General features: G+C 50.7%; 1 protein-coding gene and 1 long non-coding RNA gene across 2 annotated transcripts in view; one reads left to right on the forward strand and one right to left on the reverse strand.

The window, feature by feature from the left end:
- Positions 1–5,619, reverse strand: part of LOC116751339 — a 140,140-nt gene extending 134,521 nt beyond the window's left edge. The window contains exons 1-2 of the long non-coding RNA XR_004349233.1: positions 5,491–5,619; positions 2,017–2,122 (exon numbers count right to left, since the gene is read on the reverse strand). This is a non-coding gene — a long non-coding RNA (uncharacterized LOC116751339). The remainder of the gene's footprint in view (positions 1–2,016; positions 2,123–5,490) is intronic.
- STC2 (stanniocalcin 2) lies at positions 5,603–21,062 on the forward strand. The gene is made up of 4 exons (XM_032627114.1): positions 5,603–7,186; positions 9,247–9,389; positions 12,217–12,428; positions 17,501–21,062. Exons 1-4 carry the CDS (start codon positions 7,036–7,038, stop codon positions 17,901–17,903), a joined length of 909 nt encoding a protein of 302 aa, XP_032483005.1. The 5' UTR covers positions 5,603–7,035; the 3' UTR covers positions 17,904–21,062.
- Positions 21,063–21,876: the final 814 nt, after the last annotated feature.

Here is a 21,876-nt window from a genome sequence, read left to right on the forward strand (position 1 = left end):
TTCCCTGGTGGTGGTCTACTGGTTAAGACTCCACGCTCCCAATGCACGGGGCCCAGGTTCGATCCCTGATCGGGGACGTAGATCCCGCGCGCCACAACAAAGATCCCGCACACAGCAAAGACGACCCTGCATGCCACAACTGAGACCAGGCGCAGCCAAAATAAATAAATATTTCAAAAATAAATATAGCAAATTTTCATTCCCTATTTTCCTGACTTTGAAGGTATATAAACTCAAAATGAGCAACATTCTCTACATGCAAGTAACTATTCATCAGCTGAACCAGGGGCAGATCCATCTCACAAATACTAATTTCAGATTTCAAGTAAATCTCTAATAAGTTCTAATTTATTGTTATTTCTGGTTCTTCTTGCAGTTGCATCTTAAAACTAGTACTTTTCAAACCTTTGATGGGATGTAATTTTCCTAAAGAGAAGACAGTCATCTTCTTTTCTCCATAATTGCAAAGCATTTTCTTTCTTACATTTATAAACACTAGTAAGAATATTCTTTGGATCACCTTTGTAAACACACCCGACTTCATCATTTGTCCCTTTCAAACTGTATCAAGGAAATTTTGCTAAACAAACACCACAAAAGGTACAAGAAGATTGGCCTCCCCTTCTTTGAGCAAAACAGGACAGTCCAGGTTTTTGTTGCAACATATTGGGTGATGAAACCATCCTTGTTGCATGACTAACTGGATGAGAATACCATATTTTTTGTCCTCAAAAAATATATTGTTTATTGATCGATTCTGGAGTGTGAGAAAATTGATCCAGATTGTTGTATGGTAAAACTCAGAGTCTGAGACTTTGCTTACAGAGTGAATTTTACTGTTAACATCAGAGTCAACATCGCTGCTGTCCCTTCTGATTTGTCTAACTACTGTAAAACATTTTCCTTTGTCAGTTTTCTTCTCTTCGCCATTTTGTGCAGGCAATGAAAAATTCTGTATTCTCCATGGCATGCAATGAAAGTGATAATAAAACTACAAAGATGATGTCCTCGGGGCTTCCCTGGTGGTGCAGTGGTTAAGAATCCACCTGCTAATGCAGGGAACACGGGTTCGAGCCCTGGCCTGGGAAGATCCCACATGCCGCGGAGCAACTAAGCCCATGTGCCACAACTACTGAGCCCACGTGCCACAACTACTGAAGCCCGTGCGCTTAGAGCCTGTGCTCCACAACAAGAGAAGCCACCGCAATGAGAAGCCCGTGCACCACAACGAAGAGTAGCCCCTGCTCGCCGCAACTAGAGAAAGCCCGTGCGCAGCAATGAAGACCCAACACAGCCAAAAATAAAATTAAATAAAATAAATAAATTTATTTTTTAAAAAAAGATGGTGTCCTCTATCCTCTTTTATACCTTCTTGAAAGATGATGTAATACTCCAAGCAATGTAATAAGAAAACTGAAGGGTGATGCAATCGTGATGATTTATTTCACTGTTGCATCAACCTTCTGGATGGTGATTCCATCATTCTTCCATTTTCTTATTATTTTAGTATTTTTAGCATAAGTGGCAATAATTGATGGGTAATGATGAAATAATTCCTAGGATGATAAAATGGAAAACATTTCAAGATATAAGAAAAATCAGATCACTAAGATCCCGTGAAGTCTTAGATTTATAAATGGCTCCAATGGTCCCATATGGTACATTCAAGATAGAATGAGTTTTATTCTGTTCTTGTTAAAAAGTAAATGTTCTCTTTGATCTTTGAAAAATTTCCTTTCAAAAGAACCAAAGTCATGATATATAAAACTTTACAAATAGTTAGAACTGCTCAGAAAAAAAAAAAAAAAAAACTCAAAAACTAAAATTGGGTCCCATGGACCCGGATGGTATACTGATGGTTAAATCACATTAATAGATTTGGTCATTTCGTGAAAATTTTCAAAATCTGACTCCCTGGTAAACTGCCCCACAAAAAGACCCTTCCCTTACCCATAGTTCTCGGACCAACCAGTCAGAGAGAAAGCTCCATAGTATTCCAACACCATAGATGCTCACCTCCGGGCTCCACCAGCACTCCCCACGGAGATCAGGCTGCTCCTGGCCTGGGACATTTTCTCCTAGAGTCTGTCTTCACACACAGCGAGGAAGCAAAAATCATGACCTGAGGAAAACAGAGACCACTTCTGGAATACTCTGCAGGCTTCAGAACAAGGCACTAACAAAACTCAGACCACAATCAGACACCAAACTTTACTGCTTTGCATTCTTTCCAGTAAATGGATTTATTGTAAGGAGACAGTGGTCCTATTCTCTTAGGGTTTTTAAAAATTCTTTTTCATCTCTTGTGTTTCCAGTCAGTCCATGACTATGGTTTGACAGTTAATCTACAACACAGAGGAAATGTCCAGTTCACAAAAGTGGTGTATTCCAAACCTTTGGAAGTTGGTTGTTTCGGGAACTCAGAATATTTTCTCCTTAAATAAACAATATTATAAATGATGGTGAGGTTTCCAGACCAGCCCCACAAAAGCCCTCTTAACTCATAATGTTGTTGGGGCCCTGGACTTTTACAGTGAAAATTAGTAGAGAGCAATTTTGTTGTAGTACCAATAAACAAACTCAAATATGGAAGATATAGTCTCCTCTCTCCTGAATTCTATTTAATGAAACAACTGATTTAATGAAAGGAGATAAAAGGAAAGACAGACTTTTTAGGGAGGGACCTCTATTTATAAGAATTTTGGAGCCTTATAGCAGCATTCTATTGTTATTTTGTCTGTCCAGTTTCACTTGGATACCTTTTTTTCATTTTCCCTCATAGAGGCATGACACAAAGGAGCCATGATGAGGGTAGATTTGGGGCTCATAGCAAAGGATGGGGGAGGAAAAGCAAAAAGTTTGAGAGAGATTTTCTTGATGGGGCGATTAAAGCACGTCGTTGCAAGGGGGAGACTGCCTAAATCGGTATTAACTGATTTGCTAAGGAAATTGAGGAGAAGGTGGAAGACCCAGTATTAGTAGTGCCCTAGGCCCTTGAGCCAGGAAGAGAGAGAGGAGAGTCCACTATTTGGTCAGACAGTTCCCTCTCTAACCATAAGGTGGTGCCATCAGCCCAGACAGTCGGCCCCAAGGGGGCGTGGCTTGCAGGAGGAAGAGCTCTCCACGAGGAAGCCACGTTTTCCACCCTGGCTTTGGAACTCAGAAAGCCTGGACCAGACACCAAGTATCAACCTATGCGATATTGCCTCATCATCCAACAACTTCCCATCCTCCAAGGCCCCACCTGCTCATACCTTCCCATCCTCCAAGAATACCTTTCTAGGCATAGCAACCCACATCAAGATTCCAACTAATTACTCCCCATTCCTCTCATCCATATCCCCCTTCACAGTGTCAGCACTGGGCCCCTGACCTTTTCCTAACTCCAAAAGGGAATCTAGTCTAAGAGCGTCCTGGAGTTTCATCCTTAAATGCCATCAGGATGTGAAAACAATATCTCTGGTGAGCACAGATTTGTCACAAAGGCCCCACAACAAGGCCCCAGATGCCCTTGGCAGCTTTATCTTCCACTTGAATACCAAAGTGGGCAACCCCTATTCCCGATACAAAACGCACCACATCTCCTCCGTTCATTTACCCCTGCTGGTCCTCCCTCCTGTGATACCCTCTGTTCCTTTTCTACTTGTCAGTATCCTCTCCCCTTTCAAAGTCTAACCCGAATTAACCTACTTATTGTTTGGATTTAACTGGTGGAGTTAGAGAGGAAAACTTGGGTTCCACGCATTAACCACAGAAGCCCCAGATGGTCACGAGGTGAGCCTGCCTCATCCTTTCCACTGCCAGTTGGGTCTTAAACTGAGAAGGAGGGTCCGTCCAGCCAAGACTCCCTGCTGAGCCTCAGGGCAATACCAGCTGGACTGTTCTCGCATCTCCCAAGTCTCAGTGCCCACCTAGAGAGACATCAAAGCTGCAAGCACAATGCGTGGCCCAGTATCTATTCTCAATTCATGTTTCCTTTATAATAATAATAATAATAATCGCTACCATTATTACTGCCCCTTCCCCACTCCCTACTGTCACCAGCCGCAGTCTGCCAAACCAGTCCTGAGTTACAGAGCTAGAAGAAGGAACGAGGGGAGATCACAACACAGTCGCCAGCCTGAGCTCCCCTCCCCACTTCCACCCCAGGCCTGTGGCCTAGACTGGTAATCCCAGGAAACTGCTTCCTGATTCTGCAGAATTTTCTCAGCCCTGCTGGGATGGACTGGGGTGGGCATTCTTCTCTGGATGTCTGGCTCTGGCCAAGTGGCCTGACGATAAAACTTTTAAGAACTGGTACCTGTAACTTGCAACACCTCAAATACAGTTCACTACTTTCCTTTTAGTTCTAAAGGGACAGGTGGCTCAGGTAGGAGACAAGGTAGGAGACCAGAATGTCCCCTGTGAGGCTGGAGCAAAAAGCCCCAAGATGAATTTTTCCATTATGCAGGTCCTCTGAGGGCAGCCCCAGGGCTTCATGGTGGCAAAAGGCCATGCCCCAGCTCTGGGAGGCAGGAGCCCAGAGACCTCCATCTGCCTGGCCCCTGATCCAGGTGGCCGAGAAGACTCAGAGAGTCTGCATCCAACAAAGGTCGGCTTGCTCCCACCCTGTGGACCTCTCCTATTTCTGTGGCTCAAAGAACCAAGAGACCAGATGCCCTTTTTAATGCCAATATAGCTCATGTTCTCACCTACAGAAAAAGGCTCTCCAAGGAAAGAAAGCCTACCCAGGTAATTCAGAGGCTTACGGAGTTCGTGGGAGGCCAGACTGCTGCCGGTTTTTTTGTTATGTTTTGTCTTTTCAGGATCTACAGGAGACGGTGTTTCATAAACTAATAAAGGAAGTTAACTACGCAAACAAAAGCAGGGTGGGAAATGCTAACCACCTATTTTAATGTACTTGTACCCCACCTCCTTCCCCCAAAGCTCTGAGGCTGCAAGAAGTAATTGTTATTGGAATCATGGGCATGAGTGGTCAGTTTCTTGCCACTGCTGCAGACTCGGACCTTCAAAGTGACCATTTCCTTGGGCTCTGAAATCGGGTGGGGATGGTGGACAGCAGGTCCCCGGCGCTGCAACCCCGGGGAGAGCCCACCCGAAGGCGCTTTCCCCACCCCCTCCTTTCATTCCTCCCACCTCAAGGCCACTGGATGCGCTGGACAGCCGCGGCCAGAGGCGCCCACCCTGCCCCCACCCCCACCCCCCTTCCTAACGCCCTCGTGCATCCGGAACCCTGGGAAGGGAGCTTTGGAAGCCGAACGGCGGCCGGAGGATGACCCGGCCCCAGCGTCTCCGCGCCCCCTCCCCCAACCGTGTCACATGGCTGCCCCAACGAGGCTCGCAGTGCGCCCCGCCGCGGAGACCCAGGGCCGCGTCGCCACGGGCAGTGGGTGATGAAACCTCCCCGGCGAATTACCGCAGAGGGCAGGGAGCAGAGCGGGGCCGAGGCCGGGGCCGGCGCGGGGGGTGGGAGCTGGTACCCGGGCTCACCTGTTCTCCAGGAGGAGGATGGAGACGGCGGGGGAGGGGCGAGGGCGCGTCAACCCGGGGTGAGTGGCGCGGCGCTGGCGTCCCCGCCCTCCCCCAGCCCTGCAAGCCCCCAGAGCAGCGCCGTCGGACTGATGGTGCCCGGAGCAGTTCCTGTCCCCAGCCCAGGCGCCGGGGAGACGTGAGCGTGCACACGTACACACACAGCGGGGGAAGAGGCGCTCCGAGCGGCGCCCAACTTTCTCCCTGCTTCCGCAGGCCGGGGGAGAAAGCGGTCGGGGGCAATCCAGCCCCGGCCGTGCTTGGGGAGGGAGCTCGAACAAGGAAAAGAGACGGAGAGAATTTCCTCGGGTTTTGTTTTTAGGGTTTGGGGAGAATTTTTTGACCTTTTCCATCCGATGAATGAAGAGTAAAGGGAACCAGAATGGGGTGGCGAGTAGCGCTTTGAGAAAATGGAAGAGTATGCTTGGAGACGCGTGAAGTTGCCTTTCAAGCTCCAGCCTCTGGGGCACGCGATGCTCCTCGGCGGGCTGACTCAGGGCTGCCTGGGCCTCCCAGCCCCCCGCCTGGAAATGATGCAGGTCCAGTCAGTCACCTGGATCCCTGCAGCCCAGCCCGGAATCCGTCTGGACTGAGGGAGGGGCGAGAATCTGGCACCAAGGCCCACCAAAGAGGGGCGAAAAGAGGAAGATGGGGCAGTCGCTCAGGCTAAGTCCTATATCTAGTGCTCTGATCCTATCTTAAATAGTTTGAGGGATTTTTTTTTTTTTTAACGCAAAGCGTCACAACGCCAGGAATTCCCGTATGTGCCCAGTTTGGCCCCAGCATCACTGTATCCAGGAAACTTCTCCAATCCTCGGGGCTGGGAATCTCAAGTGAATTCCAACAGGCAGAAAGAGGAAACTTTCCCAGCCCGATGCGGGTGTGATGCGAGTCAGGAGACCGGGCGGACGCTGTCCCAGCACAAACTGTCCCCTCTCGCCCTTCTTTAGCTGCAACCGGAGCTGGAATTCGCTTTTATTTTTTTAAGTCCGTTCGGCCATTGCCCTCGAGCACCCGCACACGCGCATGCATCTCCGGCCGCGCTCTCACACACTCACACACGCACGCAAACGCGTGGCCGCCGCCAGGTCTGCAACTTTGTCAGGCGCTCCCAGCGGCGCTCGGCTTCCTCCCGTAGTAGTTGGGCACAGGCCACGCCTCCCGACCGTGTTGTCAAACGGGCGGGGGTCTCGGATTGGTCCAGCCGCCGGGACAACACCTGCTCGACTCCTTCATTCAAGTGACACCAGAGCTTCCAGGGATATTTGAGGCACCATCCCTGCCACTGCCGGGCACTCGCGGCGCCGCTAACGGCCTGGTCACATGCTCTCCAGAGAGCTACGGGAGGGCGCTGGGTAACCTCTATCCGAGCCGCGGCCGCAAGGAGGGAAAAGGCGAGCGAGGAGGAAGAGTGGGAGGAGGAGGGGAAGCGGCGAAGGAGGAGGAAGAGGAGGAGGGGAGCACAAAGAATCCAGGTCTCCGGGCGGGAGGTTTACACCAAGAACCATGTGTGCCGAGCGGCTGCGCCAGTTCGTGACCCTGGCTTTGGTGTTGGCTACCTTCGACCCGGCGCGAGGGACCGACGCCACCAATCCGCCCGAAGGCCCCCAAGACAGGGGATCCCAGCAGAAAGGCCGCCTGTCCTTGCAGAACACAGGTAAGTGCGTGCGCCCCAGCGGCGGGGAGCTGCTGGGAGAAGACACCCGGCACCCACGCAGAGCGCCCCGGGCGCTTCGCCCGGAACTGGGCGCCCACCCTGGGCCGCGCAAACTCTTGGGGTGGCGTAGGACGTGCAAAGGAAAGCGCGAGGCAAAGCGAGGTCCGCGCCGGGCTCCGCGCGCCCGGAATCCGCACGTGCTGGCAGGGTGATGAAATGGCTGGGGCAGGACTTGTTGCTGTCCTCCCTGGGTCGAGGGTAAGTGAAGCAGCGTCTGACGCGGCCAGTGCCGGCTCCGGAGTCCCCGGTCCGGTTCAAAGCTCCCTGCTCCATCCTGACCGGCTTGCGGGAGGCACGGAGGGTCCCCGGAGCGGGGCTGCGCCCTGAACCCGGAGAACTTCTCTTCCCAGCCGGCGGGCCGCGGCAGGACCGCTTCTCCCCTTCCTCAAAAGATGCCCGACATCCGAGAACTTTGTAGGCGAGACAAATTGCATTTTGAACTTTCCCCTTAGGGAGCATTCCTTTCGGAAGGGGTAGGGGCGGGTGGCGCAAAAGCGTACCTCTGCGGTGCTGCCGCCGTTCCCCGCTCCAGGGCAGGTCAGCAAGGGAAGAAATGGTGACACGGCCCGAACCGTGCGCCGCAGCTGCTCGACCGGCTCTCCGCTCACCCACAAGCTGCCGAGCACAGCCAGGCGTGCAGGGCTCGGGGCTGGCCCTTTTCCCAGCCTCCTGGAGAGGAAGAAAATCTGCCTACAGCTCCTTCGCTCTTCACGGCCCTCCCTTTATTTAGGGGGCCTGCGAAACCGGGGGCGGCGTGCGTGCGCTCACCGCACGAGCAGGAATGCACGAGTGCCCATTAGCGACGCCCGGAGCGCGTGAATCGCGGCCCTGCGCGCTCCTGGCCGGCGCGCCGGGGCCGCGCGTGGGGTCGTCCGGGAGTCTCCCACCTCCATAGGCGGGTGCCAGCACCCGCGGCCCGCGCCCCGCTCATCCTAGGACCCTCGCGCACCCTCTCCTCAGGGAAAGTCCCAGAGCTTTCCCTGAGAATCGAACGTGATTTTCGCTAGTTGGTGACCCTCAATAAATACACGCCCCTCATTCTCTCCGCAGATTTAACCTGAATGTGGATTATCTCCTCCGACCCCGCCCTTCTTCCAAAATATACTTTTCTGATGTAATTTTGTGGTTGGTTTAAGTCAAGGAATTGGGTAGGGGGAGGGAAGGAAGACAGGCTTTGCGCGCGGCAGCCTGACAGTTAACTCCCTCTCAGCCTGTCCTTTCACAGAGACGAATTAGAGCCACATTCTGCTAAGGGGGGCAGCAAACTCCCGGGTCGCGGGAATTCTTGGGGATGAAGCGTCACCTCACCCCGGATCTCTGTTTAAAAGGAGCCTCTAACTGCGAAGGTTGCGTTTCTGCAGACTAGCCCCCATCTGACTATTCCTGAGCTTGCTTGCAAACCGCAGCTTCCCTAGCCTGGTATTTTTAATGCGGATGGTTTGGAGGCGCTGCCTTAATAGGAATTTTGTTTTGATTTTTAGATGTTGAATCATAAAGCTGAATTGAAACTGCTTTTTGGACGCTTTCATTTGGGGGTCAGGAAGGAAATGGCCTTGATTTAATAACAGCAGCTTCATCCAAGTAGAGAAGGGTATTTCATTGATGAAGTACAGAAAGGAAGAGCAAGCTGATGGGTTGAAATTTTATTTTTGTCTGTGGGTTTAGAAAGCTGAAATATCTTATGCTTTCAGACTAAGTATTCCCACAAATACTTTAATAAGACGAGAAGGATGAAAAATGGAGTGTTCAGACCTAACTTCTGATTGTGACTTTCGCAATGTAGGTTTGGCTAATTTTTTACAAATATTTACAAATACATTTTCATAAGTAGATTAAGTGATGAAATTTTCTTTCCCTGGTTTTTTAGATCCTAAAATAGTCACTTCTAACTTTTTCTCTTAAATCTTCTTTTAGTCGTTACTTTTATTTCAACCCGCCTCTCTGCACTCCCCAGCATGGCTGAGAATTTTGAATATGATTGTACGTAATTCTCATTTTAGCGGAAATCCAGCACTGCTTGGTCAACGCTGGCGATGTGGGGTGTGGCGTGTTTGAATGTTTCGAGAACAACTCTTGTGAGATACGGGGCTTACATGGAATTTGCATGACTTTTCTGCACAACGCTGGAAAATTTGATGCCCAGGTAAAAAACCATATTGAGCGCCACGAATGTTTTGTGTTAGCGTAGCGTGATTGAAATGTTCGTTGGAAAGACTTGTTAACAGATTTTCTTAGCTGACGGTCATGGTGGGTTTTAGCACTTGCCAGAGACCTTCTAGGTGAGCAGCAGGCTGCCAGTGACTCCCCACTCCACTCCTGGAGTTCAGCTTTCTGGACCTGTCATGTAGGCTAAATCCTTCTCCACTCTTCAACTGTGTCTCCACACACAGCGTGGAATGGAGACCAAGTTGAACACTTATCTGAGGATTCTTAGCAGAGAAGACAAAAGTCATAATAAATAATAAACGCCTTCTAAGGGACACCTAAGGATGTCCGGCTACCCAGAACCCAAGTCTGCAAGGCCCATCACATTTAAGAGTGTAGGTTGAGTGGAGAAGGGCAGGGACTCCAACTGACCATGCCGAAAGCTATTTTCAAGAATAAAAGAGACACAAAATTTGTAGAAATTCATCATCTCCTAGAGGGCATGTGGGGGACTTCCCTGGTGGCGCAGTGGTTAAGAATCCACCTGCCAACGCAGAGGACACGGGTTCAATCCCTGGTCAGGGAAGATCCCACATGCCGTGGAGCAACTAAGCCCGTGCGCCACAACTACTGAGCCTGCGCTCTAGAGCCCACGAGCCACAACTACTGAAGCCTGCATGCCTAGGGCCCGTGCTCTGCAACAAGAGGTCTCTGCCCCCGCTCACCGCAACTAGAGAAAGCCCACGCGCAGCAACAAAGACCCAACACAGCCAGAAATAAATAAATAAATAAATTCAGAGGGCATGTGGGCAGGTAGCATGGATAAATCAGGGCCTTCAGAAGAGCAGACTTTTCTCCCTCCTAAGTAGCAGATCCTCCTTTCCCAACCTGAAAAGTCGGAACCCTGAATGAGTCCTGCTCTATATAATAACTATAGTCAGGGTCTGACCCACTTCAGTTATCCCAGGGTCCCCAGGGTAAAGCCCAGTTGCTGTGTGGGCAGGAAATGAACCCAACAAGCAACTTTATGGCTCCAGTGCCCACGATCCAAACATGTTTCAGATGGAGTGGAGCATTAGGCTCATCTCCTTCATGTCCTCCCCAGCCCACATATGCACTATGAAGTACCCTGTAGTTGTTACAGACTTCCTCTCCCATTTCATTGGAGAGCCATGACAGTGTTTGGATGAGGCCAACAGTTTAGGTGTGATTTATGAACATCGCCAGTCACCATGTACTGACATCCTGTAGAGAGCCTGACAAAGCAACGCCTGGGAACCAGAAAGCAATGTGACAGGGCTGGCAGCCTCCCCTACAGAGGATGTGGGGTGGCAGCAGGGGAAACAGAAACCGGGGAAGGAAAGAGGAGTAGAACGTTTGAACTCCTTGAGACTCCCTAATAAAGCATCCCTTCTGGATTAACTGGAATTAGGAAACGTAATAGGAAATCCGGAGGAAAGATGTGTATTTCAGGGCAATCCCACAGGATGTCAGGGAAGAATACCAAGAACGTATTACTGCAGCCCTCGCATAAATTAATCTTCCTTTTTTCTCTCAACCAACAGCAGTATGTTCTCAAGTTAGAAGCATCCCTTTCAAGTCAGATCTCAGCCCATAACTACTTAATAAACTGGCACACCGTACCCTCCATCCTATTTGGCTCCCACTGGAGAGTCAGAGGAAAGGGGGCTACGGGGAGGTGGTTTTTCAGTGATCAGACACTATCTGTAGACATTTCAACTGCTTCTAAAGGAGAGAACTGAAATAAACATGCTGGCTGGCTTCCCACTTCCAACCTAAACCCATTTACTTTCTCAACTCCGGTACGTCCGGGCCTGTCTAAAAAAACAGGGGGTGACCTCTCCAACGACAGCTTGTTTCTATAGTAAGCGGGGTGCGGGGATCCCTGGGTAGGTATCCCACAGTGCCTCTCTGCCCCGAGAGGTTGATAAGGGAGCTGCCGGCCCGGGCTCGCCGCCACACCCCGAACAGCTGTCTCCTTTCTAGGATAAGAGCGATCTAATGGGGTTGCCAAGAAAGAGGACTGTAGGCCAGATGTATGCCTGGCTGCCTTCGCCACTCGGAGGCCGGGAGCATGGGGGAGGGGCCGTCAGTTGGGCAGTTCAGACTCCAGATGCTGCCAGGCAGTGTGCCAGGCGGGCCTTTTAGAGGCAATAACCCTAACAGTTTAAAGGAGTCGAATTGCTTTCAAAAAGGAAAAAGAATGCTCCTCCTTAAAGGCTAGGAGGAGACAAGAGAGAGTATGGGTTGGGGGTGGCAGGAGGCACTGAGACAGAGAAGGGAGGCCCAGCTAGCACCGGATCTTGACATCCCTAGAAGGAACAAGGGGAGATGTGAGATTTGGACAAGCAGGGACTTTCTACTTGAGAAAAACTCTTGCTGGGCGCCACCAAGGAGTTCTGGATTTATGCCTGGCCAAATTCCCCTCTGTGTTCCAGAAGCGTTGCCACCAAACGGCCAACAGTGGGGCCGCCTTGAGGATGGAGGGTCATGGGTGGCCCAGGACCAGGAAGGCTAGCAGAACGGGTCAGGAGGAAGGAGGCCGATGCGTTTGTCTCCCGAGTAACATACCGAGTAACATACCGAGTAACATACCGAGTGCGGGGGTATCACGTCCCTCTGGACAGACCTCCTGATGTAGCCTCAGCCTGTCACCTGCCAGGGTGTCTGTGTGCGGCAGGGCCTTGGAGTTCAGTTGTCAGAAAAATCCCTTGTAAGCCCAGAAAGGGTAAAAAAGCCGAAGTGTGTAAGAAGGACTGGTCTCTCCCGCCCCGCTCTCCCTCCGCTGTCCCCTCTGCTCTCAGGGCAAGTCCTTCATCAAAGATGCCTTGAAGTGTAAGGCCCACGCTCTGCGGCACAGATTCGGCTGCATAAGCCGGAAGTGCCCGGCCATCAAGGAGATGGTGTTCCAGTTACAGCGGGAATGCTACCTCAAGCACGACCTGTGCTCTGCCGCCCAGGAGAACACCCGGGTGATGGTGGAGATGATCCACTTCAAGGACTTACTGCTGCACGAGTGAGTGCTGCCCTCTGGGGGCAGGGGGTTGGGGGGGAACGGAATGGTGCAACTAGGATAGAGGAAGGGGAGGCCTGCTGGGGCTGGAGGAGAGTCTTCCTCGGTTTGAGGGGCTGGCCTGTAAAGGCTGAACTCTCCTGTCAAACTGGGAAGGTTGTGGTTTACCTCAGAAAGCTGCGCACTGACTCCCCAGGAGTCCCCTTCCAGCTGGCCTTCAGGAAAAGCGAAAGAAATTTCCACCATCGGTTTCCAAATCCTAAGCAGTAGCCACAGGAAATCTTTTCACCGAGCGTGAGATGTGTAGAATTCGGAAATACCTTTCGTCTTCCCCTCAGCCAAGATCCCAACGGTGCTGAGGGTTCCAAGTAGCCATGCGGGTGCCCCGGCAGACGGCCGAGAGCTGATAATATACTGAGCATGTACTAAGTGCCAGGTATTGTGCTAAGGGCTTCATATGAATTTTTCACTTGATCCACATGACAGCGCCGTGGGCTGGGTACCATTCTCATCTCCATTTTACAGATGAGAAAACTGAGATTCACTGCGGTAAAGGTCGCACAGACAATGAAAGGCAAAGCCAGGATAAGGAGCCAGGCGGTCGGGCTCCAGGACTTACACTCTTACAAACCAATCGCTTTTTTTCCTGCCTCCATAAGCTCTCCTTTCCTTTAGAAGGTCCGACTCACCTTCTCTAACATTAACGCCCTCCCAGAGAAAATGCAAAACAAATGACAAAAACTTTAATCAGCTAAACGCCTTTATGCCAAAGTGAGGAAATAAGAACATACTTATCGGAAGACTTGCAATTCGATCATAAACCCAGGACGTCTCCTTCCTTAAAAAACATCCCTATAGGATCCTAAATTTTGCAGAGTAGTAAAGCATGTGGGTGCATAGTTGCTTCTAACACAGTAGCCCCTGAAGGTTACAATGGCGCCTTCCTTGGGGACTTAGAAAGGAAGCTACTAGCTAAGCAGCCCAGTACAAGTCATAGCACTGTTAGTCTTTACACAGCGACTCATTGAGCCAAATCAGTACAATTTTATGAACTCTTGCTCCTTAGTTTGTGCCATGGCCTCCCCCAGCTATGTCGCTAAACAGGCCACTCCCCACCCCCACATACACCACTTAGATCACAGAGGACAGCAACCGTCACCTGTCACTTTCCACTTGATTATGAGGCTCTAGGTATCTTGCAGCACCCCTTGGTGCAGTGTTAGAATTATAAGATTCACCGTGAATCTCTACCAGCAGCTCTTGCCAAGAGCAAACCGATGTGGCTTTTCCTTGAGTTACACTAATGCCTGATAAAATATTTTCTATTCTTCCAAATCCCTAGAGAAAAACAAAGCAACAATAGCATCAACAACAATAGCAATAACAATAACTATCATTTTCTGAGTGGGCCAGGCCCTTTGGCCAGAGACTTTACCCGGATTATCTCATTTATCTTTCCCAACAGTGCCACAAGCCAGAGAATACTGTCCCCATATAACAGAGGAAGAAAGTGAAGCTAAGTGGTTAAAGGTCTTACTCTGAGGTTCAATTCCTACTTTTCAACTTGGGAATTGGTGATTCTGAAGCCAGTTGTCGGGAATAGACCTCAAACCTCCTTGTAACCTAGGCTGCGTTCTCCCCCGCAGACCAGCTAAAGGCTCAGTGGTCCCCAAATGTGGCGGGATTTTTCCCTTTTCTTAGAAACAGCCCCATTATACTGGCAAAGCACTGTGAAATTTCCTTCCTTCAAGGTGCCCCTGCAAGAGGCAGACACCCCATGGCTGAGAAACTCATGAAATTCATTTGTCCTCAGCCCACTGTCATCCTTTAGAGATAGTTTGTTGGCCTCAAGCATGGATGACGGGGCACTAGTTTTTAATTCTATGGTATATTCTTGGAGCCAAGAAGACTTTGTCTTTCTGGAGAAACGTCTTCTGTGGGGAAACTGAAGGTTTTGAGGTTTTTTGCCACCCTCCCCACCTTGAATTTAAGGAGAGGGAAAGTACCGTGGCTTTCTGACATCTCCTCTACGGAAACATGGTCCATGGGGCCACGGGACCCTGACTTCCAAAGGACTCCTTACATCATTTAGAGCCAACACATAGCCCCCACCCAGGCCTGCTCTGGAAATGCTGGTGGTCCATCCTGAAAGCAAACCTGGGCCATTTTCTCAAATTCTCAGTGTGGCTGCATCCAAGTCATCTTGCCTCCTGCTAAGCCGGCACCCCTAGCTCCCCACAAATCCCCACTACCTTCCCTTCTGAAGCCACGACTACACACTGCGTCCACTAGTACTTCAAGCTGAACTGAGGTTTTTGTTTTTTAACTATCTGAACTGATTTGGGCACAAAAGATCCCATCAGTCCCCAGATATCAAGAAGACCATTTAAGAATGTGTGACACTGGCCACAGATAAGAAAATGAAAACTGAATTTGCTCTTCCCTCTAGAGAGGAGGAAATCATAGTCACTCCAGAATGCACGTCACCCGCATCCCTCAACCTGATCCTCATTCACCCCAAAACACGTTCAGTTAAAAGGACTTCCTTCAAACCCTCTGCTCCCCTCACCCCCTTCCCATCCCACTTCCTCCATATCAACGGCTTGGCCACCACACACCCTGTCACTGAGTGCTGGCAGCCTCCAGCCACGTCCCGCTCCAAGTATTTTAAAAAATCTTTTAGCCTTGCTGACTCCCAGTGGAGAGAGCTGGGCTTTGTCATTAGACACGGGCTGAGCTAGCAGCCGGAGAAGGCACCATGCCAGCTCGAAACAAGCTTAGATGAACACACAGCCCTCCCCACAGTTCACAGCTTTCTCCCCAGCCGACAGCGCTGAGGGCAGAAGAGAGCGTGGGCTAGCCTTCCGGGACCGCCTCGGGATTCGGAGAGCTCATCTGGTGGGCAGGACGCCCTGGCGAAGGAGGCCAAGAGGCAGTCTGTGCATTCCCAAGAGGGCCCTCCCCTTACTCTGGGGAAAGAAACGTGAAGGAGAGCATCCCAAAAGGACAGATGCTCAGCCTCCTCGATTTGCCCATCTAGCCCCAGGGGGTGGCAGGTAGGATCAGGTGCTAAAATCCCGATGCTGCTGTAGCAGATGTACTCGGTGACCCTGACCTCCCAGAGGCAGTCAGTTGCTAGTTTTCAAAAGGTGGAAGGAAACAGACCTGCAGGGAGCATTTCCCTTGTGTTGCCCCTTGCCCTCGTCTCTTAAGCAGACTTGGGTCATTGCTGTCCTTGTCACGGTTAGGGGCCTGCCTTACAGAGTTTCAGCACCCTGCCCATCAGCCGTGCCCAGACTCTCTGACTCTGAAGGCATCAAGGAGGCCTTAAAAGGCAGCTTGATCTCTATCAGCCAAAACAGTCCTCCTCTCCACTCTCAGCCCAGCCCCAGGCCTTCCCAGCCCAGAAGCTTCCAAAGCCACTTTCACACACGCACACGCACACGCACACGCACGCCTCGTCTCCTTTTTTATATCGATGAAATGAGGACAGTCCACTCAATTACAACTTGAGGACTAATTCATAAAAATGGCAGTAAACTACTTCACAAGTCTCAAAACACAATCTGCTCTTCCTGCTTGGCGACAACTGTCAACTTGCAGAGAAAAGATTAAATGGGCTATAATGCAGCCCCCCAGGTGGTCCAGGCTCACAGAGGAAAAAAATTCTTCTTCTTCTTACAAATGATCTCATGTTCCGGAGTGATTTCCTGCCCAAAGGGATGGCCCAGAGCTTCAATGTTCCTGATCAGAGATATCCAGAAATTCTGCCAGTGAGGACTGCTTAAGAAAGCTGGTTAGCCACATGGAACACTCCATACCCCTCTCCCGCCTTGGGGATCTTAAAAAGGCCAGTGAGATGTAAGAAAGGCTCAGTGAGTGGGCCAGGACAGCCCATTGCCGGGGGGTCCTTTTTGCCAGATGGGCCCCAAAATATAAGAAGCAGGCACACTGCTCCAGCTTTCTGCACACACCTCCCACCCACAGGAGGAAGGTTTGCATGACGTGGTCATCCAGCACTTTCCTAAAGAACAACCCGGGGCAGCTGGGATGGCCTGAGCAACTGGCCCTCCCCTTGGGATCCCAGCGTGCTTATTTCACAGACAGCTGGCTCTCGTCCCAAGCACGTAGACCCCTCTCAGCCAGCTCTCCCCTCCCTCATCTCCCGTTGTGGGGAAGCCCAGATTGGAAGCATAGAGGTGCTTAGACAGCCACTCCCCCACCTCGGCCTCTGCTACCGAGGAGCGGAAGAGCTCTGTGGGAATTCACATACCCCCACCCTTCTCTGCCTGTTCCGGACTCCTCCAGATACAGAGGGGAGTGCGCCCAGAAACTTCCCAAAACACCCTTTATCACCATGAGCCCAAACCAGGGGCAAACACGGACCACGGGTGAGATGGTTTCTTGGGAGCCTCACGTACAAAGCTCACCTAGGAGAAGGACACCCAGTGCAAAGCCAGCCAACCTCGCTTCCCTGCCATAAAGACTCCCCAGTTTGGTATTTAAGGCCCTTCATCATTTGCCTAAGTACTCCACTGGCTCCAAGACCCAGCTCGACTCCCGCTAAAACCCTCCCAGTTAGCACACCCTAAACAGACCCATAGCTCCCCTGCCGTCTTATTCACACAGCTGGCGTTCTTGCCCCGCCTCCCCAGAGATTCTTCCCAGACTTCTAGCATATGCACCTGTGAATTGTCACTGGCCCTTTTATTTGTGCATGGCATGCGGGATCTTAGTTCCCCAGCCAGGGATCGAACCCGGCCCCCTGCAGTGGAAGCACGGCTTCCTAACCACAGGACCACCAGGGAAGTCCCTCACTGGCCCTTTATCTTGTGGTAGGCTGTCTCCCCAGCCTCCAGTTCTCTCCAATGCCTGGCATGGATACCAGTACGTAATGGCCACCCAGTCAATGTTGGTTGAGACCAGTACTCCAAAGAACAGGCTTCAAGTAGTTCCAGAAAGCTCGTCCACCAAACCAAACCCAAGCCGAGCGTTGGTCACGTCCCTCTCCCCCGGTGTATCGGTCCTGCCCTCTGCAGGCGTACTGCATCCTGGGTCTCTCTCTCAATCTCCAGACCCTACGTGGACCTGGTGAACCTGCTGCTGACCTGTGGGGAGGAGGTGAAGGAGGCCATCACGCACAGCGTCCAGGCTCAGTGTGAGCAGAACTGGGGAAGTCTGTGCTCCATCTTGAGTTTCTGCACGTCGGCCATCCAGAGGCCTCCCACGGCGCCTCCCGAGCGCCAGCTCCAGGGCCACAGGGCCAAGATCTCCAGGGGCCACCACGGCGAAGCAGGTCACCACCTCTCGGAGCCCAGCAGTCAGGAGACCCGCCGAGGTGCCAAGGGCGAGCGAGGTAGCAAGAGCCACGCAAACGCCCACACCCGGGGCAGAGCGGCCGGCCACGGGGCCCAGGGAACTTCTGGAAGCAGCGAGTGGGAGGAAGAACAGTCTGAGTATTCTGATATCCGGAGGTGAAACGAAAGGCCCGGCCGGGAAATCTTTGCTCCACGCCGTCCATTTTCTTCTCTCTGGACATTCCAAAACATTTGCCATTAAAGAGGGGGGATGTCACACGCAGGATTTGATGGGGATTGCGGACTTGATGGAGGTGTATGTAAGCGGCATGGACAGGTGAAGCGGAGACTCCCTGGGCGGCAGCGAGGGCTCGGTTGTGCCCGCTGGGTCCCGCACCGGCACATCCCGAAGGGAGGGAGCCACCCGGCGTCCTCATTGCAACTTTGCCTTCTTTCCATCCGCGGAGCCCCTGGGCGGCAGCCTGCGGTTCCCTCTGCTGTGGGAGGCGATGGGGAGGGGCGGGGGTGACCCCCGGGGCTGGATCGCGGCCCAGACCGCAGCTTCTGGTGCTGTCTTGGTGGAGAGCAGCTGGATTCCGGTGCAGGAGTGGGTGTGAAAATCTCCCTGGGAATCAGGAGAAGGGTGGAGAGGAAGCAGGGGCCGTGTGGGTGCTTGGTGCCAAACCAAATCCAGTTTCTTGCATGGGACCTTGAGGTTTGGAGCAACTTGGGAAGGGGCGGGTGAGGGTTCTAAGTGTAATTTCTGAGCCATTGTTCTGTCTGGGGCACCCTGTCCGAGGGAGTGGCCCCTGTGTGTTTGTATTTTAACCACTGCTTCAAGTCTCAATTTCACTTTTTTTTAATTTATCCAGTTACATCTCCATATCTGTCGTCTAAATAAATAGCTTTCAAACAAAGCAACTGGGTCATTGAAACCAGCTCAAGGGAAAACAAAAAACAACCCGTCTTTGGGGGCTGAATTGTTTTTAGTGCTATTTTAAAAGGAATCAAAGAGCAGTGTAGCCGTACATCTGACTGCCTGACGTGGGCTCATTGCCACTTAGGGCAAAGCCACACCTGGAGGAAAATGCACACAGGAGGAGTGCATTTGACAGATTTCCTTTTGCATTTCGGTATCTCACCTTGACCCTCAGCCAAGACAGATAAAGCACCGTACCCTGGATTCCATGAGGCCAAGTTGGAAAGCTGGCCTCTCCGTGCTGGAGGATGGAAAAGGGGAACACAGAAGGACTACTCAGTAATTTTCACCAAGGAATGCCGACCTTTTGCATAAATGGAGGAGACTGCTGAAAATCGCTGAGGGACGAGATTTCCCAGATCCAGATTGAAAATTTAGCAATAAGAAAAGGAGTCAGAGTAAACAAAAGAAAGGCAGAGAGGAGAGACAGAAGTAAAGATACAGGGAGAAGATTAGAACAGAAATCGTCAGCAGTGGATGTCTTGTGGTTACTGAAGAGGTTTCAGAGATAGGACTTTACTTCTCTTTCCCAACAGGCTACAAATTAAAGCTTATCCTTTCTTGCAGCCAGTACTCAGACAGGAGCCCAGTATTGCAAGGAGTGGATGGATGTGCTGGGCCAGGTCCTTCTAGAGCAGGGGTCGGCAGACCTTCTCTATAAAGGTCCAGATAGGGAATACACTATTTTTGGTTTGGCGGGTTGTATGGTTTCTGTTGCAGCTACCCAACTAAGCCTTTGTCGCCTGAAAGCAGACATACGTAGACAACACATACCAAATAGGCTTGTCTCCATGCCATTAAAATTTTATTTAACAGGGACCCAACTGGACTTGGCACTTGGGCCTGAGTTTGCTGACTGCTGTTCTAGTGACTGGGCAAAAAAGTATGCATCCTCCATTTACATCAGCTCATAGCTTTCCCTGAAAGCAACCTGAGGCCAGAGATAAAGAAGCTAAATTTATCTGCTCGAAAATGATTTGTTCCACAGAATGCCCTTCCCCAAAGCACAGCTAGTGTTTATATAACCCAAATCCAATCTCATTGCTGCCAGGACATGGTGCCGGAGCGTCATTTCCCCAATCTTTCATGATCCATGTTGGAAAGAAACCATTTGGGTGTCGGGGGAGGGGGACAAAAGGCTGGGAGAAGCACCTAGAGAGAGCTAGAGCTGCAGAAAGAGGAGGAGACGGTGCACTTAATCCGGCTCTGCCCTCGGAGGGAGGAGGACCAGTGTGTCAGGCTCTGCCATGGCAACGGAACATAAACCGTGTTCGGTTTATGTTCAAGCCACGAACATAAGCAGTGGATGCCCTCACTGCTTATGCCTTGAGAACGTGTCTCAAGCCACGCAGCACATGGACTGTTTTCCTTACATCACTCAAAAGCTGAAGCAATAACAAATTCTCTCGCGTTGCTGGGTCAGCTGTTCATTTGTTCGCCGGCTCCTGGGCTGGATGGGTGAAAGGCATCACTTTTATGTTTTCCTCGGTGTAACTGTTTTACGTGTTCGCTCCTGACGTCCCATGTGTTGCTTCTATTGTAAATATTTGTCATTTGTATTTATTATCTCAGTGTTTTCCCCCAAGGCATAAAACTGCTTACTCTGTTGATTTGAACCGCCTCCCCGATCTCTGTTGTATATTTTTCATGCCACCGTTTTGTTTCTTCTCAAAAGTCAGGTAGAAATCCTTGCATTCTGGTTCCTAATGTTTTGAAGCCTACAATCGTATTTATTGCTGAGATTCTTTATCTCAAAACTGAGGAACATCCAAATTCCTGTAAGCACGGACAGAGGCATTTGTACAATCTAAAATGTAAGCAAAGTCATCCTTAAAAAATAGGTCCTGAACTTGGGGCTTCGGACTTCATACAGATTTGCTCTTGAGCCTTCCTTTGAGGAAGGATGTGGATTCCAAATAAAGATATGATGTTTATTTTGAGGCTTGCATCTTAACAAGATGATCCAAACACCTCTCCTTTGTATCAATAAATAGTCCTGTTATTCTGAAGTGAGAGGCCTGAGTAGACTGAAATGCTAACACTCAAAACTAAAATAGAAAACGCCAGCCCAGAGCTATAGTCATACTTCACACACACACACACACACACACACACACACACACGGAGAGAAATTTCAACTCGAACCAAGGAAAAGTCTTCGTTAGAACAACATGGGAAAACAATGCTTCCAGGGCCCATTTCCTAAGGAAGAACAACCCTCATCCGATCTCAGCATCGGTACCACGTGAGCTTTGCTAAGTCATAATATCTGTTTCTGTTATGGATTTAGGCAGCGGGACCTGTACATTGTCACATTGCATTATCTTTCTCCAAGCGTTAATAAAGGTTTTAAATAATTGACTTCCCCTTGAGTAGCGTTATTGTCTGAGAGGGCTTTGGATGGGCCAAGGGAGATGGCTGTGAGCAAGTGGGATTTGAGTCCATTTTAAATGCTGGATGTTCAGATATCTACAAAAGAGAAACAGACTCACAGACATAGAGAACAGACTTGTGGTTGCCAAGGGGGACGGGGTTGGGGGAGGGAAGGATTGGGAGTTTGAGATTAGCAGATGCAAACTATTATATATACGATGGATGAAAAACAAGGTCCTGGGACTTCCCTGGTGGCCTAGGGGTTAGGATTCTGGGCTTTCACTGTGGTGGCCCAGGTTCAGGGCAAGATCCTGCAAGCTGAGTGTTGCAGCCAAAAAAAAAAAAAGACAACAAGGTCCTACTGTGTAGCACAAGGATCTATATGCAGTATCCTGTGATAAACCATAATGGAAAAGAATATGAAAAAAGAATATATATTATATGTATAATTGAGTCACTTTGCTGTACAGCAGAAATTAACACCACATTGTAAATCAACTATACTTCAATAAAGATTTTTTTTAAATGCTGGATGTTCAGTTTACAGGGAGGGGAACCCAGGGAAGAAGACCGCCCTGGGCTTCTCCTCCATCACAGGGACTCTGTGCAAAACCCTGCCTGGGGCTTCCCTGGTGGCGCAGTGGTTGAGAGTCCACCTGCCGCTGCAGGGGACATGGGTTTGTGCCCCAGTCTGGGAAGATCCCACATGCCGCAGAGCGGTAGGCCCGTGAGCCACGGCCGCTGAGCCTGCGGGTCCGGAGCCTGTGCTCCGCAACGGGAGAGGCGACAACAGTGAGAGGTC

The sequence above is a fragment of the Phocoena sinus genome, chromosome 3, assembly GCF_008692025.1.
Source record: "Phocoena sinus isolate mPhoSin1 chromosome 3, mPhoSin1.pri, whole genome shotgun sequence".
NCBI lineage: Eukaryota > Metazoa > Chordata > Mammalia > Artiodactyla > Phocoenidae > Phocoena > Phocoena sinus.